The following is an 18,785-nucleotide window of genomic DNA, read 5'->3' as shown; positions in this document are numbered from 1 at the left end:
AAATCATTTGCACCAGCTAGGTAATGTTAGTCACTTTGACGTTTGGGTTCCACATAAGTGAAGCAAAAAAAGCCTTCTTGACCATATTTCCACGTGTGATTTTCTACTTAAAGGTAATGAAAATGTTCTGTTTTTAAAACAAATTGGGATGGGTGATGAAAAGTGGATACTATACAGTAATGTGGAATGGAAGAGATTGTGGGGTATTCGAAATGAACCACCACCAACCACACCAAAGGTGGGTCTTCATCCAAAGACAGTGATCTTGTGTATATGGTGGGATTGAAGGGAGTCCTCTATTGTGAGCTCCTTCTGGAAAACCAAACGGTTAATTCCAACAAGGACTGCTCCCAGTTAAACCAACTCTAGGTGAATTAGTCAACAAAAAACGCATAATCTTCCATCAGGGTAACAACAGGACAGTATGTTTGTTTGATGACCAGGCAAAAACTGTTACAGTTTGACTGGAAAGTTCTGATTAATCCAGTGTATTCACCAGACATCACATCTTCGGATTTCCATTCATTTCAGTATTTACAAAATTATTTTAATGAAAAAAATTTCAATTCCCTGGAAGACTATACAAGGCACCTGGAACAAGTGAATTATTTGCTCAAAAAAACAAAAGCTTTGGGAAGATGAAATTGCCTGAAAAATGGCAGAAGGTAATAGAACAAAGCAGTAAATATGTTGTTCAGTAAATTTCTGGTGAAAATGAAAAACTGGTTTTTTATTTTTTACTTGAAAACCAAAGAAACTTTTTAACCAAGCCAATAGATCATTCTAAGTCTCACCATCCAGAGATGATTGCTATTAAAATGTGATCTTTCTTTTGTAAAAATAACTTTAGATATAATTCAGGGACTTGCTTGATGGCTCAGATGTTAAAGAATCTGCCTGTAATGGAAGAGACCCACGTTCAATCCCTGAGTTGGGAAGATCCCCTGGAGAAGGGAATGGCTACCCACTCCAGTATTCTTGACTAGAGAATTCTGGCAAGCTCCAGGACAGAGGATCCTCATGGGCCACAGTCCCTGGGGTCGAAAAGAGTCGGACATGACTTAGCAACTAACACACAACACAGATGTAATTCATGTGTCATACAATTCAGTGACTTTTGGTGTAATTCACAGAATTTGCAACCATTACTGCAATCAATTTCAGCACATCTTCATCACCCTCAAAGGGAACCCCACTCGGCTTAACCATAGTCCCTACTCAGCTTAACCATAGCTTAACCGTAAGACTCCCATCCTTCCCAGCTCCAGACGACTACTAACAGACTCTCTGTCTCTATAGATTTGCCCTTGTGACAGGCTTCTTCACTTTGCACAATGTTCTCAAGCTTCATCCATGTTGTAACATCATTTCTCTTTATGGCTTGATTACATGGCTGCAAAAAACTGTAGACGGGGGGACTCAAAACAGCAGACATCTTTTCCCCCAGAGTTCTGGAGGCTGGATTTCCAAGATCAAGGTGCCAGCATGAGTGGGTCTAGTGAGAGCTCTCCTGGCTTGCAGAAGCTGCCTTCTAGCTCTGTACCCGCACAGTGTAGAGAGAGTTCTGGTATCTTCTCCTCTTCTTATAAGGGTTCCCGTTCTTTCAATTTACATCTTATGACCCTATTTAACTTTAATCACCTCCTTAAAAGCTCTGTCTTCAATTCAGTCGCATGTGGGGGATTAGGGCTTCAACATATGAATCTGAGGAAGACACAACTCATGTTTCCAAATAGTATTCCAGTATATGGATGTATCACACCTTTGCATCCGTTTATCAGTGGACAGATATCTGAATTGTTTCCATATTTTGGCTATTATGAGTAATGCTGCTATAAACATTCATGTGAAAGATTTTATGTGGACACATGTTTTCATTTCTCTTGGGTGTATAACCAGGAGTGGAATTGCTGGGTGGTATGGTAACTCTACAGTGAATTGGCTGAGGAACTGCCAGATTGTTTTCACAGTGGTTGCACCATTTTATATTCCCACCAGCAGTGGATCAGGGTTCCAGTTCTGGCACATCCTCACCAACGCATGTTATTAACTGTGTGTTGGGTTATAGTTATCCTTTTGGATGTGAAGTGGTATCTCAGTATGGTTTGAGTTATGTTTTTCTCATGCTTAACTGTGGAAAATTCTTAAAGAGATGGGAATACCAGAACACCTTACCTGCCTCCTAAGAAACCTGTATTCAGGGTCAAGAAGTGACAGTTAGAACCGGACATGGAACAACAGACTGGTTCCAAATTGGGAAAGGAGTACGTCAAGGCTGTATATTGTCACCTGCTTATTTAACTTCCATGCAGAGTACATCATGTGAAATTCCAGGCTGGATGAAGCACAAGCTGGAATCAAAATTGCCAGGAGAAATATTGACAACCTCAGATATGCAGATGACACCACCCTAATGGCAGAAAGCAACGAGGAACTAAAGAGCTCTTGATGGAGGTGAAAGAGGAGAGTGAAAAAGCTGGCTTAAAACTCAGATCATGGCATCTGGCCCCATCACTTCATGGCAAATAGATGGGAAAACAATGGAAACAGCGACAGATTTACTTTTCTTGGGCTCCAAAATCACTGCAGATGGTGACTGCAGCTATGAAATTAAAAGATGCTTGCTCCTTGGAAGAAAAGGCAATGACAAACCTAGATAGCATATTGAAAAGCAGAGACATTACATTGCTGACAAAGGTCTGTTTAGTCAAAGCTCTGGTTTTTCCAGTAGTCATGTATGGATGTGAGAGTTGGACATAAAGAAGGCTGAGGGTCAAAGAATCGATGCTTTTGAACTGTGGTGTTGGAGAAGACTCTTGAGAGTCCCTTGGACTGCTGCTGAAGCTGAAGCTCCCATACTTTGGCCACCTGATTCGAAGAACCAGCTCTTTAGAAAAGACCCTGATGCTGAGCCAGATTGAGGGCAGAAGGAGAAAGGGAAAACAGGGGATGAGATGTTTGGATGGCATCACTGACTCAATCGACATGAGTTTGAGCAAGCTCTGGGAGGTGGTGATGCACAGGGAAGCCCGGCATGCTGCTGCAGTCCATGGGGTTGCAAAGAGTTGGACACGACTGAGGGGCTGAAGAGCAACATGCCTAATGAAATGACTGAGCGTCTTTTCAGGTATTTATTGGCTGTTTATGTAGCTTCTTTGGAGAAATGTCTATTCAGATCCTCCACCTTTTTAAATTAGATTGTCTTTTAGTGAATAATAAAGATTTTTTAATGTATTTTATTTTTTTAATTAATTTTTTTTTTTTTTTTTGCTGTGCTGCTTTTTGCTGCAGCCTATGAGTTTTCTCTGATTGTGACACAAGGGCTCCTTGTTGCAGTGTGTGGGTTTCTCTAGTTGTGCAGCACAGGCTCTAGAGCACAAAGGCTCTAAGTCTATACCAGTGAGATACTTCATAGCACTTATTTCATGTATCCCTGCTTTTTTTCATCTAACTTTATGTGGTAGTCCTATCCCCCTATATTATAAAGTTCTTTTACAAGATTAGCTACATAATTTAATTATTTTCTTATTGGAAACTTCTTTCTCAGTTTCACCATTATAAATATTGCTGCCACGGCTGCCTTCATTCCTAAGAGTTTAATTTCGTTTGTGCAGCTTTTGAAGATATTTTTACATATTGAAAACATGAATCTTTTAATTCAAACTTTGAGTTGATTTTCTTAAAAGCAGTAGAACAGGAACAGGCAAATGAGGTGTCGAATCCCACGCTTGCACCTTAGGGAAGTCACTTAACTTTCAGAGCCTCAGTGTTCTCATCTGAAAAATGGAGATAATGATACCTTCAGAGAGTTGTTTTGAAGATTAAAGACAATATAGGGATGTGTGTGCTTGCATATATTTTAAGAACTCAATAAATAGTACTCATAATGATTATCATTATTTTCATCATCTTGTTCTTGTTGCTAGCACTATTAAATTTGCAACAGGCAGTGGAAACAGAGCAGAATACCTGTGAGGAGATGGTGGGGGGATGTGCAGGTCCTTCCGACCAGCCTGGGAACTGCAATCAGAATAAGCAGACATTAAATGTTTTCTCACCTCAGCCAAACAGAAGTGTTTTGGTATCACACACCAGATAAGTGTCCACACTCCTAAATCTTTGTATGTATCTAAGATCAGTTTCTTTGGATCATTGCCCAGCAACGTCTGTGAGAGGGTTTAACCCAATTCATGTAACTGTTGAAGATATTGTTTGCATATTGAAAACACTTACCTTTTAGTTGAAACATAGATTAGCTCCAAGAGAGCATGGCTCTGTCTGGTATGTTCGTCATTTTACATCTTGCATCAACAAACACATGATAGGTGCTGGCAGAGGAAGGTAAGAAGGAAGGCAGCAGCCCCTAGTTACATTTTGTTATATTTTGCCTAGAAGACCGGAGAAATAGCCATCTGAATCCTGAGAAGAACTGCCATTTATTAAGCATCTATCACATCTGCTGTGTGCCAGGCACTCTTCTGGTGGATTTGTGTATGTAATCTCAGTTAATGTATTTAAATATCAAGATTACCATGTGCAATACGATCCGCAAAACCCCCAGTTTGAGGGTTAGTGACTAGGCCAAGGGCATGCTGGTAAGAGCTGAGCCTGGATGCAAATACTTCAAACACTTGCCTCTCTGATGCTAAAGTCTGGGTATCCCCACTGAACTAGAGCATCCTTTACATTGCTGGTAAACATGTGTGTCCTTTCGACAGTCTGGAGGGAGGCTGAGAGAGAAAGGCCTGGGGGCTTCCAATTGACTGAGCGCCTGCTCTGGGTACAGGACTGGACCTGCCCGACACTGGAAGTTCAGTGGTGAACATAAGCTAACATCTTGCTCTCCTGGAAACTTAAGCCACTTGGGGAAGTTGGATGCTATTCCAGTAATCACATGAATCCTTGATTACAGACTGTGACCAGTGCTCTGAAGAAGTTCTGAGGCATCAGATGGATGCCTTGAGAGACTTTAGCAGGAGGTTTGAATAGGTTCCCCTAGCAATGGCACCCCACTCCAGTACTCTTGCCTGGAAAATCCCATGGATGGAGGAGCCTGGTAGGCTGCAGTCTATGGGGTTGCTAAGAGTCGGACACGACTGAACGACTTCACTTTCACTTTTCACTTTCATGCATTGGAGAAGGAAATGGCAACCCACTCCAGTATTTTTGCCTGGAGAATCCCAAGGATGGGGGAGCCTGGTGGGCTGCCATCTATGGGGTCGCACAGAGTTGGACACGACTGAAGCGACTTAGCAGCAGCAGCAGTAATTAACTAGACATGAGTGGCAGTGAGGGCTTTCAGATGAGGAAAGGATGGAGGCAAAGACCTTGAGCCTGAAAGGGGGACTGAAAGAAGGCTTAAGTGATGAAAGCAGGTGTGAGGTGATGGGGAGCTGGGAGAGAGCAGTGGCCTCAGGGGCCTGGTTAAGGACTTTGGCCTTGATCCTAGGGGCAGCAGGCAGCATTTAAAGGGCTTTAGCGGAGCAGTGGCATCATCATCATCAGATGGGCTTTATAGAAGGATGAGCATGGCTGGAGGTGGGGGCTGGATCAGATGACCTGGTGGCAGTGGAATTCGACAGAAGTGGAAGGGTTTAGGAGATGTTTAGAGGGTAAAAATGACATAGGTGGTATGAGTGATCCTTTCTAAAAAGTAGCTTTGTTTAGGAGTCAGTATGTTTCTCTCCAAGGTCAGAGTTTGAGAATATTTGATTTTTTCTTTTCAGTACACCAGAGAGCTTCCTTTTAGAACTCTGTGCTGAAACTCTTGAAATGCTACTTCCCATCTCCTTCTTTTAAGGTTTGATAAAACTGTCTTCCTAGTCCTGGATGATTCTTGTCTAGAGCTGTGTCAGCCCAGGGTTCTGGACTGACCACCAGATAATAAGTGAATACTGTCACGGTGCCTAAGTACAGACTGAAATAGTTTCTCAGTTAGTTATTAACTTGTTATACTTACAGAGGAGCTGTGTAAAAATAAACTGGGGGATCTGTTTCCATTTCACTTAAAGACAGCATTCAATATACAAAGCTGCTGCCAGTCTGAACTGGATGAGAACTGTTTATACCCCAAGCTCATTCAGAATGCCTGGGATATTTCTAAAGGTTCAGTCTTGGCGGCAGCAGCTGAGAATGCAGAGATAAATAAAAAAGTCATGAGACACGGCTGACAGGGTTTGTCTGTGTTCATTCACACCCCGGACTCACTAGGCTTTTGAAGATGCAGAATTTCGAAGGACAGCCTACTACATAGAGGCTGTTTGAACTGCTGTGCTAAATCTCCAGTCTTGATAACTTCAAAATGGAACTACCTTTGTAAATTCTGATGTAGAAAGAAAATACTAATTGATATATAAATACATATGAGTAGCACAAAAGCTCACCTTCATAATTTAAAGAAAATTTGTTTAAATATTTATTTCCAGTTGTCCTAAAGTGACCACATTGTTGCTGTTCACTCGTCCAGTGGTGTCCGACTGCGACCCCACGGACTGTAGCACACCAGGCCTCCCTGTTCCTCACCATCTCCTGGAGTTTGCATTACCTGTATAATTAAGAAATAATTTTATTGGGCATCAACCACGTGCCAGGCAGGTTCCATCTCATTTCACCCTTTGCACTCTATTACTGACCCCATTTTATGAGTGAGGGAGTGAAGCTTCAAAGAGGTTAAGAGACTTGCTCAGGTGACTCAGTTGGTAAATGATGGTGGGATTCAAAGCCAGGTCCCCTGGTTTCAGAAGCTGTGCCCTTAACAACTAAGCTGTGCTCCGATGGCCCCATTCCTTCCCCTGTTGGAGCCTCAGTTTCTGTTATCTATGAGAAACAAGTCTTTTATTGATGGTCTCCCTTTCCAGGGTCAAAACTTGATATTGAGATTCTGTCTCAATATAACTAATATTGTCACTTCCAGCACCAAATATTTCCACTTACAAAATGCTGCCTCCCAGGAGACTTCATTCTGAGTTTACATTGTTTAGAAGTCAACACCAGTAATTACTGCACATTCGAGACTGTCCACCCCAGTCCCTTGTGGCTTCCAAGTTGGCTCAACTTTCCTCAAAAATAACACAACCCAACATCTGGCACCATTAGGAAAGGGAAGGAAACGTACCAGAGCACTCACATTACCCTCTGCATGTCAGCATCTTCCAGTGGGGACATGTGGAGTTTTTTTCACCTTTTTTTTCTATATTTTTCAGACTTTCTATAATGACTGTGAACTGCTTTTATAATCAAAAAGCAGTCTTATTTTAAAAATCCAGCCCAGTAAAACAGAAAAGAAATAGAACCTTGGTAATATATATTGTACAGTCCCCTGCCTTCCTAACTGGAAAGTCTGGAACATGACTTTAAGCTCTGTTGGCTGATTCTGGGTCATTATCAGGGGCCCGGTTCTTACTCTATACTGGTATGAATGGTGGTTAAGACCATGGATTTTGGACTCAGATAGACCAGGCTTAGAGTTCTGGCAGGGCCATTTCTTTTAGCTCTGTGACCTTGGGCAAGTTGCTTAGTGTCTCTGGGCCTTAATTTTCTCATCAGTAAATGGAAATAATACTAGAAATCTATCTCCCGGAGTGACTACGAATATTAAGTGAGGTGATAAATTTGTGTAAAGCCTGAACATAATGTCTAGCATTCAGTAAATGCAAATTTTCTAATTAATTCTGTGATATTGTTAATAATCTGTTGCAAGTGTGGAGCCCTCAGGGACTACCGAGGCACCTCAGACTCTGCCCTGGATCTGAATGAAAAAGTCCCCAGATTCTGGTGCCTGTTCTCTTCCTCCCTGTTTTCCTATTGTGTTTTATTTTATCTTTTGTTGAGGTGACACTCAGCAGGATGTACTAATTCTCAGCGTGCAGCGCAATGAACTCGTCTGTATGTACATACAACGTAACAGCACCCAGATGGTTGAAGAATGGGCCCCACCTTCCAGGGGCCTCTCTCAGGCCCCCACCAGGCAGCAGCTGATCCCAAGGCAAACTGTATTTGGATTTCTATCACCGTGGAAAAGGTTTTGCTTATTCTTAAACTCCATATAAATGGAAACTCAATATAGACTCTGTGTCTGGTTTCTTTTGCTGGACATTGCATCTGGGAGACTCAACCAAATTGTGGAGGGCAGCAGCAGTTTGCTCTTTTTCCCTAAACTGTAGCATTCTTTCCCTTGAATATCATCACAGTTTGTATATTACTTATGGATAGACAGTTGAGTTGTATCCAGCTTTTATGAACATTCTAAGCTGGGTCTCCTGCATTGCAGGCAGACTCTTTACTGTCTGAGCCACCAGGGAAGCCCATGTGTTTTTTGGTGGATGTCAGTACTCACTTCAGTTGAGGATTATCCAGGAGTGGAACTGATGGGCCTGAGAGTGTATAATAATATTTAATTTTGCAAGATACTTTCAAATAGCTTGCTAAAGTGGTGGGACGGTTTCCCATCCCCACTAGCGATGCCTGAGCATTAAGTTGTCCTGCATCCTTGTCAACACTTAGTGTGATGAGACATTTTCACTGTAATCATTCTGGTGGGTGTCGTGGCTGTCCCACTGTGGACCCTCACGTTTTCATGTGCTTATCAGCCACTGGGACACTGTGTATGTGCGTGTGTGTGTGTGTTAATCGCTCAGTCATGTCCAACTCTTTGCAACCCCATGGACTGTAGCCTGCCAGGCTCCTCTGTCCATGGAATTCTCCAGTCAAGAATACTGGAGTGGGTTGCCATTCCCTTCTCCAGGGAATCTTCCTGACCCAAGGATTGAACCTGGGTCTCCTGCATTGCAGGCAGATTCGTTACTGTCTGAGCCACCAGGGAAGCCCATTGGGAAACTAATTCATTCCTAAATTCAGTTATGCTCCAAGGATAACTCAGCTTGCCAGTATGATGCTTTAGGAATGGGCACACAGCTCTGAGAGGGGTCTCAGAGACTCTCCTGTGACTAATATGCCAGAGTTTGGGGAACACATTCCAAAGCATCTACACAGCTTCTTCTGCTTACTTTCAGGCCCTCAACAGTGTTTGATAGCTGAGCTTGAAGATAAATAACTTTCAAATGAGTGACATGAGTTTTAATGATGCTAAGTGAACTCTTTAGCAGCACTTCAGCTTGTATTTCTACAGGCCACTCAGGAGAGAAGAAGTCACATTTGTTGAGTACCTACTACATATCAATTCCTGCACTGGGGACTTTAGGTACATTATCTCCCTAATCTTCCTAAGGACTCCTTGAGGGCAAGATTATTTCACTTATTTCAAATGAGGAAATGAGGCTGGGACTGGGTCACCCAGCTATTAGATGGAAGAGCCAGGATTCGAACACTGGGTCTACTTGTCTCCAAAATCGTCCCTTCTGTGAACAAGCAAGCTGTTCCTAGCATACATTTCATTAATATTTTTTGAATGGTCACCTCTACCAAGGCTTCCATGAAGGCTCAGTTGGTAAAGAATCTGCCTGCAATGTAGGAGACCTGGGTTCAGTCCCTGGGTTAGGAAGATCCCCTGGAGAAGGAAATGGCAACCCACTCCAGTAATCTTGCCTGGGAAATCCCATGGACAGAGGAGCCTGGCGGGCTACAGTCCATGGGGTCACAAGAGCTAGACATGACTTAGCGACTAAACCACCACCACCGCTCTACTAAGGCAACTCCACTCTGTGTAGAGCTCTCCCTGGGGTCTCCCAACATCCTAACACCGGATCCGCTGATACCAGGAGGCCAGCACCCCGCCCCTCCAGACTCCCCAGCTCCTCACCTTCCTCCTCCGTTCCTCTTCCCACCTCTGCGCTCTGCCTGATCGCAGTAACACCACGCACCTGTTGATGCTCTGACAGTCTGTTTTTCTTCTGTCTAGTATATTTTCTGATAATTCTTTTAGAAAAAGTTTCCCAATAGTATACCAATGCATGTATATTGTAGACATTTGGAAAAACGAAAATTCACCCATTTCTTTTCAATCATTTTATCTATGTTTAGTTTTTTGTTGTTGTTTAGAGAGTTAAAAAGCTGGGCTACAACTTAGTTATGATTGTAACTTTTTTTTATAGGGCAGTCACATTTAAAGGATGTACTATGAACAGCTCACTCAGGAACAAATGTAAACTAGGAGTCACTTGTTTTAATTTTTTTTCACTTGTGTTTTTAAAAAAATTTTTTTCAGAAAGGCAAGAGGGAAAACTGGGGCAGAGATGGCTGAGTGGAAGAAACTAAATTCTGCTTTACTTTCAGAAGAATCAGCTTGGTTGGCTTTCAACACCACCAGACGGAAGCCACAGTGTCCCCTCTGGGGACATTGTTAACTTTGGGAATGGAGCAAGAAATTTGCATAATCAAAATGTACAGGAATTTTATAAATTCCACTGTATTTTGCCCTTGGCTTGTCTCCCTGTTCCTTTAAACTTTGCAGAAGCACATTTGCAATGGCAGCCTCCTGTTTTATGAAGTTTATAAAGTATCAGATACCTATTCATTCCCCAGGGGTTGGGCATTGTGGTTGTTCCTAAACTGTCTATGCAGGAAGTGAATCTTTATTACATCTTTATTACAGAAATCATCTCGCTAGGGGGAGACCAAGACCCTGGAGAGGGTAAGGGCATGAATGCAGGAGCCAGGCAGCCCACAGTGTGACCCCAGGCCCCTCGTGCATGCCTCTGTTTCCTCATCTGTATGATCACTGGGAAAAGAATAGCATGTACCTCACTGCTCCTTTGTATGTGCAAAGGGCCCAATGAGCACAAGAGAAGTGCTGTTTTATTATTTACCTGGAATCCTAAAAACTGAGTGCTAACCAGATTTAAAAAACATATTTTAATCCTTATATGCATACTGCTGACTTGAGAGTGTGAACCAGTCTCTGCTTTGTAACCTCAGGGCCCATCTCTGCGATGGATGCACATTTACTGAAGCAGCTTCTCTCTCTGGTTTGTAAGCATCTCTGTGCTGTACTGTGTGCTGTGCTCAGTTGCTCAGTCGTGTCCGACTCTTTGCAACCCCATGGACTGTATTCCGCCAGGCTCCTCTGTCCACGGGATTCTCCAGGCAAGAATACTGGAGTGGGTTGCCGTGCCCTACTCCAGGAGATCTTCCTCATCCAGGGGTCGAACCCAGGTCTCCTGCATTGCAGGCAGATTTTTTTTTTCACTGTCTGAGCCACCAGGGAAGCCCATGAGCACTGGAGTGGGTAGCCTATCCCGTCTCCAAGGGATCTTCCTGACCCAGGAATCAAACCGGGCTCTCCTGCATTGCAGGTGGATTCTTTACTAGCTGAGCTACCAGGGAAGCATCTCTAATTCCCTGTTAATTTTCCTGCCTCTCCCTCTAGGCTGTGAACTCCTTGAAGTCAGAGACTGTACCCTGAAAATAGTAATGGCTAATGTGCAGTGCGTGTTTCTGTGGATCCGACTCAGTGCTGAGTGACCCCTTTGCGGGTCTTGTCTCAATTGCCCCCCTCAAAGCCTTTAGGAGGCAGGGCACCTCTCAAACGTGGGCCCTCGGGAAACAGGCCCTGAGTGATGGCTGAGCGATACCGTGCTCTTTCCCAAACTTGTCACATCCAGAAGGATCACTCAAAGCACAGTGGTGGGAGCAGTCCTGATTCCCAGGCCTCACTCTCCGAGATTCTAATTGTCAAGGTCTGGGACCCTTTGCACTGAGGCCACACATGGGCAACTCTGAATGAGCACCTGGGTGACCCTCCCTGCATCTTAGGCAGCTTCTCTAACCACGTCTGGAGTTCTCAGCTCTGTGACCGGCTGGAACCGGAGAGTGTAGGGGGGTGATGGAGAGGCGGAGAGTGTAAGCGGGTCTCATTAATATGCGAGGCCTTTCTTGTCACAGTTCCTTTGACTGAAGCTGAAGGGCTGGCGCATCAGCCCGGGATTTTCCACTCTCTCAAAGCCCTTCCGGAACTGGCTGCTCACCAGCCTGCCGAAGGGGGACAAGGACAGCGCAGGGGCACGGAGGCAGCCGTCCATTCGTGATGGAAGCCAACCTTAGGATGTCTCCAAACTAAGGTGGAAACTGGGGTCTCTCGTCTCCCCGCCTGCTCCTCCCCGCTGCCTCTTCCCTTGCTCTGTCCTTCTCCTGAATAACCTATCTGTGCAAGGTTCTGTTCCATCAAGACTAGGAGGAGAAAAACCACTAGGGAGAGGTTTTATGTTTCTTAGTTTTTCAGCAAAGTCATCCTTGTACATGGTTCCCCTGGTTACGGGTATATAGGATAAAGCAGGAGGCTGAATGAGCATCAGCACTGTCATGGTCTTCTCTGGCAGTCACTTTGAGCTCTCAGCTGTCTCTCTGGGTGGTTAAGGGTGTTAGGGTCAGGAGGCATTTAGACACTGTCTCCTGATTTCCTGCTGTGACTGACACATGAGAATCAGCTTGCTTCCACCCCATTCACGCCCTCCCAAAAGACTTAAATTGCTCCTTTCCATTCCTTTATTAGTTGACTTTGTAATTTCAAGTAATAATACCCTGCCATCTTCTTACCTTTTATTTGAGGGGGGAGACATATACATAATGACAGCTACCATAAAACACGTGTAACTTATAAAGCAATTACTCATGTAACCATCATCCCAGTTAAGCAAGTGGAACTCTGTGGGCACTTTTAAGGCTCCCCTCCCCCCACGAAGCCACTCACCCTAACCTTAGTGATGATCATGATCTTGCTTTTCTTTAGAGTTCTTCTCATCTTTATAGGTATCCCTTAACATCTAAATGTGTTAAAAGTAGGAGCACACTCTGTGTTACTCTGTGCCTCGCACCCTTTCCTTCAATACTGTAAGCTAACACAAGCTGACATGAGTAGTTTCATTTGGGTTCACTGCTGTATATTCACCGTTCCAGGAAATCAGCGTTTATTGACGCAGTCAGCTGGTGATGGACTTTTGGGCTGTTTGCAGTTTTTTCTGCTGTCATGAACATCTTCATTCATGTGTGCCAGTACATGTGAGCAAGGGCTTCTCCAGGGGCTGAATAAAGAAGTGGAATCACTGCCTTGTGGGGATGCACACACTGTTTCACTTTAAAATGTCGGTTTGCCTGTGTGTTTGCACCAATGGACTGTCCCGACCTCCAGAGAGTCTGACCTGATTGGCCAGCGTGAGGCTGGGCACCAGGAATGTTCAGAGTTCCAGGTGATCCCATCAACTCCAGTTAGTGTCGTGATACTCCAACTTGGAAGGAGTGTCCCTAGCGTCCCTTTTGACTCTTCTCCCTCAAGATTTTTGTATAATGATCTGAAAGAGAGAAGAGCTTTACCCAGGTGAGGTCAAAATGTGGAGTTGGGGAAGAGCATCTCAAGGTGTGACAGGACTGGTTAAAATCCTGGGACAAAGGAAAGGGATGCAGGTGGATTCTTCCAGCAGGGTTGAGGAATTAAAGAGTTCCCAAGGGCTGGGAACTCCACCTGTCAGCCAATTCCTCCTTCCTCCCATGCTACCAGTAGCCTGAAGCGTCTGTCTGCCACTTGTAGGCCAGAGAGAATGTCATTCATACGGCTTATATATTGAGACATTGAGGCTCCTGTGACCTGCTCTGAGGGTCTTTGTAGTCACGTTTCCTTAAAGAAACCCTGATTTGGGTTTCTTGACCCTGCCTGAATCTTAGCAATATACAAGAGCTTTGAATGAGTACTGATGCCTGGGCTCCAGACCAATTACATCAGAATGTCTGGGGAGAGACCTAGGTACCAACAGGCTTCAGAATCTACCAAGGTAATTCTTAAATGCAGCCAGGATAGAGAACCAGTAGTCAGTGGGTCTCAGCTTTATCCAGTGTCCAACAGAATCACCAGGGGACTTGTTAAGAACACACGTGGCTGGGCTCCACTTGCCTGGGGTAGGGGCCTGGATGTGTATTTCTAGTAGGTTCCCAGTGATGCAAACATTTCTAGTCCCCAACCACATGTGAAAACCACTGTACACGGGGTTTCCCTGCATATTTCGTGGGCATCCAGGGCTGCCATGTGCTGAGCTGCTCCATCCGGCTATGTGAGCCCCCTTCTACCTCAGTATTACATTATCAGGCTGGTAGCTTGAAATCAGCCATGGAAACTGGCAAATGCTACAAATCAAAACTCTGCCACCCCAGTCTGTTGCTAAACATTTCATATCCTAGTTCATGTTATGGGCCCGCAGGATAATTTTCCCATGCCTATAGGTTCCTAGTATTAAAAATATTTTTCTGGTTTGAGTTATTAATACAATAGTAGTTCACAAAGCCAATTAAACACATTCTAAAACTTGATAGTTATTAAATATGGAAAGTGAAGAAGACTCTAGGGGACACCAGCATTTCAAACTGCATCCCTGTTTGGCCCCTGGGGATTTTTGACACCCTGGGCAATGCCAGGATGGGGAAACTAACACTGTAGGTCCACTCAAGGAAGCCAAGATTTGGAAATTGATTGTCTTTGAATAAAACATGACCAAGAACTCTTGGGAAGTCTTCGTGTAGCCCCAGTCTGAAGACCGCTGGGCTAGCCTGTCTAGCCTACTGCACTGCATGGGATGGGGTCCATGGCCAGCCTGTGACCTCAATCACTGGGAGGTCAGGCTTGATTGAAATCTCTTCTCTACATGGTACCAACCCCCAAATACCCTTTCCAACTTGAACACTGCTCTCCACACATGACCAGAGCCTGTGGCCTTGCTCTGAATAACCCTTTAGGCATTAACATCGGGGGCAAGCACTTGGACACTAGAAACAAAGATTTATTAAAAACAGAGGGTCTTTCCAAATGGATCCCCCACCCGCCAGGAGATTGGATTTCCGTACATCTTGGGGGAGGGGTTTTTATCTATCGGGACAATTTCCCTTACAAAACAGACCCTGTTGTGTGTTCACCTAACTTTCCTGTTTGGCCAACTCAGGAAATCACCCGGATCACATTCTCGTCCGGTCCATGAAAGACAAGAAAAGGTTCTCTTCTGGCCATGCATTGACCCCACTGTGGTCCTGAGTTTTTAATTTTGGGTGGTGGGGGGGGGACAGGGTGAGTGGTGATAGATTCGGTTGAATCGAGAGCTTCGAATCTGTCATCATCTTTAGTGAAACTTCCCTCAGTGCCCCTGACCTGCCAAGCATACTTTTGACCTTCTTCTGAACTGAACTCAGAACAGCTGTGAACATTTTGTGCAGTTTCTTTGAAACCTCAGGTGCTGCCAGGGGAGGACAATGGCCCTGTGTTCTTCCCCGGTGGATCTGTGGGCTCAGAACCATTGCAGGCGCTCAGTGGGATTCAAAGTAACTGACTTCCGTGTATCAAAGTTTGCGGTGTCCAGGTACCACTTCTGTCTAGGTGTGTGTTGATAAATCAGCCCTGACTTTTCCTTTCATTTCTTTGCAGTGAAATGCAAAATGGAGGATGAGGAAGAGGCTGCAGCTAAGGCTCCACAACCTTAACAGCTGTCTGCGTCTCTCCCACGCTAAGCTCCAGTTACCCACCTGGAGGGCAGTGTTCTAGTTCTGCTTCCGCTGTCCTGTTTTCTTGAAGGACTAGATCTGGTACATTCGGATAAGGATCTTTTTGTTGCAAACATATTGTAGTGGAAATAGTTTATCATAAAAAAGTAGTAGTTTTAACTTTGTGCATTATCCCCCGATTTTATTCTTTCATCTATTTCTTCAGCAATCTACTTCTACATCACCCACTGCTAAACTGTACAACGAACTCTAGTTCCAAGGGATGTTGAAATGTTCTAGTTACCAGCTTCCCACTTTTGGTCGCCTTTGCAAAGATCCATGTTTAAAACAAAGTCCCAAACCTCTGCAGTGGGTTTAAGTTTATCCGCTGAGCATGCTTTAAAAAAAAAAGAAGACATCATTGCCTGTGATCCTTTCACAAGGAGGTTGACCCTGAACTTTGACTGCAAACCTAGCAAGATGAGATGCTTCAACACAGGCAACTATAACCGATAAATAAGTCTTGTTGTCTATGCTCCAAAACATTATAGAAAGTTCCTCATTTCATGGGTAAACTGAATTATTATCTTCAATTGTCCCACAGTTTGCTGTTACCCATTTTTGAATGGATTTTCCCATTCAAAATGCCACAGACTTAGCCTCCAGGCGGATCTGAAAGCCAAACAGTTGTATGGAGTTGTTTTGACAAGCTACCACACGTCTTAAGTAAATAGTAAAGCCTTTATTTTTTTGTGTTAAGAACAGCATTTTGAAAATAAAACCTATCTGCCCATGCTTTACAACCTTTTAAATCTGTGATATTTATTATATACAGTCATTTATGATACATGTTGATTGTCTTGAAATTTCTTTAACGATGTTTTTTTTAAGTATGCAACAGTCAGCCAGGGGAGGATAAAGGTACATTATAAAACACACATTAATACATTTAATAAATATATATTATCTATCAAAAACGAGCCTTAGCTCTTTATCAATTAATAAAAAGCACCTGCTGAGAACTCCTGTAAGCTGGTATAATCATTGCATCATTGGATTATAAAAGCCACAATGCTCCCTTTCGGTTCAGGGTTCAACTCGGCCTTGCCTAACCAGGAAGACCACCCCCACTTTGCCCATGTTTCCTGGACTCTGACAGAAACTGTGCTAAAACAATGGATCCCCAGCTTGCAACAACCATATCTGCAACCCTTGAGACACACAGAACTTCCCAGTCTGTCCTTCCCTCCTTCCCTCTCCCCCTCTTCCATCTCCAGGGGAGGAGTCCAGCACAGAATAACCATTTCCTATTAAAGGGGAGAAAGAGTGGCTGTTATAGTCCCAAGGTGATTTTGATAACTGCATCTGGAAAGAGTTGTGCTTACAATGAGGTGTTTTGATCACAGAAGCTCTCCTTCCCGGTCATTCTCCCCAACGTCTTGTTTACAACAGATCTGAAACAGCGGTGCCATTTAATTTTGTATTTAAACTTCACTCAGTGGGGGTGGGGGCTGCCACCGTCTCTTGGCAAAGATGTCTCTTCGAACCCTTCAGGTGAAGTCCTTAGAAAGAGAACAGTTTCCTGCCCTCCCCCTCACTCCCTGCCTCCCACCCACCTCCACTGGGAGAGCACTCAGCCCCCTCTTGACCTTAAAGCCAAAATAAAATAAAACCCAGAAGCGCAAAAAACTATCAGAAACTTGAAAAGAAAAAGGTCTCATTAAGTGAGGTTTCCTGTGGCTCAAAGCCAGTTCTATTTTTGCGGCGGTGAAACATTGCTTTCCGCTTGGAGCCATCTCTGCTGTGTTCACCGTGCATGCTTAGACCACCAAGAACTTAGAACATGATCATGTGAGTTCTCCGCTCTGCAAGGGCGGGGGCTCTTGCAGCCTAAGCCCCTGATGGGATCAGAGAGCTCCGAAGGACTCCAGGGAGCAGGGGTGAGCCACTGTTTCCTGGCATGAGAACATGTATCGTGGCCGCTTTTCACCGGACTGGACCGAGGTGTTCGGAGATTTCTGTGATTTTCAGAATTCTAGGTCCACATGCATCCTCCCGCACTCCCAACCCCAGCCCAGGTCTTAGCTTCTCCCCTCTACCCCAATACTCCCCGTGGCAGTCCCCCACCGCTCCCGCCCCCTGACCCCAGGGGCGTTCCTGGCACAGAGGTCTCGGATCTGACTCTCTAGAAGCAAGCACGTGCTCCGGCTGGGTGGGTGCTTCCCTGCTTCCCCGGGTCGGATATGCCCCCTCTTCCCCTTGCTGGCAACATGTGGAAATGGGCTACCTTGGAGGAGGGCCACACGGGGGCCAGATTGACCTCCCTACCTGGGTTCTTTGCAAGGATGGGGACAGGGGAGGGCGAGGATGGGACACAGCAGACTAGGGCCTCAAGAAAAATCAGAAGGTTTATTAAAACATACTCAGCTCAGACATATTGGCTTTTGAAGAGGTCAGTTTCCCCCCAAACACTAACCTTTTTCATTTTCTGTAAAGGTTAAAGGCTTATGGGTTGTTTTATAGGGAAAAAAAAAAAAAAAAAAGCAATACAGTGACTAGAGTATATGCAAAAAGACCCACCCTCATTTATACATTCCATGCCGTCAGGTTAAAACTCTTTGCTTTGAATCATTGCCTGCGATTATGCTGGCCAAACAGTGCAGAGAACATGGGGCTTTTAATGGCCGAGATGTCTGAAATGCCAAAGAAAGGAATGACTTGCTTAGGACAGATGGAAACCATGACAGAAACAATGGGCTTGGAAGAGAACCATTTTCATGAAACTTGCAGAAAACCGAGACAAAAATGTCTTCCATGCCCTCCCAAAGCAGCAAGAAACCCTCATGAGCTCCACCCGACCCTGGACCTTTCACTACGTCTGCAGAGAAGACCCAAGAACTCACTGCTTGCTAGGCAGCAGGCATTGCCTCTCCACCCTGGGGTACCCCTGCCACGTGACAGCACAGTGGAAAATCCACCCTGGCATCTGCCCCCTGGCCAAGCCACGGGGCTTTGAGCTGCTGGCTCCACGTGAGCCTTGAAATGGACCTGGCGGGACAGGTGGGGAAGGGCTGGAGGAACACTCATGAGGTGGGAAGAGGGAAGGGTGATCAGGGGTGAGACAGCTGCTCCAGTCGGAAACTTCCCCTTGGAGGCGGGCAGGCTTGCTTCCTGGCAAGGATGCCAGAGCAAGAGGCCCAGAGAAGGAGCAAAGGCTGGGTGCTACTTTCTAAGTGTGACGGTCCCTTCAACTCCCAGACTGCCTTCTCTTCTTTGGCACATGCCAGGCTTCCTCCACCACTGTTCATAAAGCTCTTCCCCTGATACAGCTGGGCTGGGCCTCGGAATCACACGCACCATCTCCTTCACTGCTCCTG

The 18,785-nt window shown here is 44.9% G+C and overlaps 1 protein-coding gene across 5 annotated transcripts in view; it reads left to right on the top strand.

Moving 5' to 3' along the window:
• Positions 1–16,385, top strand: part of IQCK (IQ motif containing K) — a 152,823-nt gene extending 136,438 nt beyond the window's left edge. For all 5 annotated transcript variants that reach the window (XM_025275256.3, XM_025275258.3, XM_025275259.3 and 2 more), the window contains one exon: positions 15,353–16,385. In XM_025275256.3, the coding sequence (XP_025131041.3) occupies positions 15,353–15,408 (56 nt within the window). In that variant the 3' untranslated portion in view covers positions 15,409–16,385. The remainder of the gene's footprint in view (positions 1–15,352) is intronic.
• Positions 16,386–18,785: the final 2,400 nt, after the last annotated feature.

This window comes from Bubalus bubalis, chromosome 24, assembly GCF_019923935.1.
Source record: "Bubalus bubalis isolate 160015118507 breed Murrah chromosome 24, NDDB_SH_1, whole genome shotgun sequence".
Taxonomy (NCBI): Eukaryota; Metazoa; Chordata; class Mammalia; order Artiodactyla; family Bovidae; genus Bubalus; species Bubalus bubalis.
Note: the sequence above shows the minus strand (reverse complement) of the source record. Positions and strands in the feature narration are given on the sequence as shown.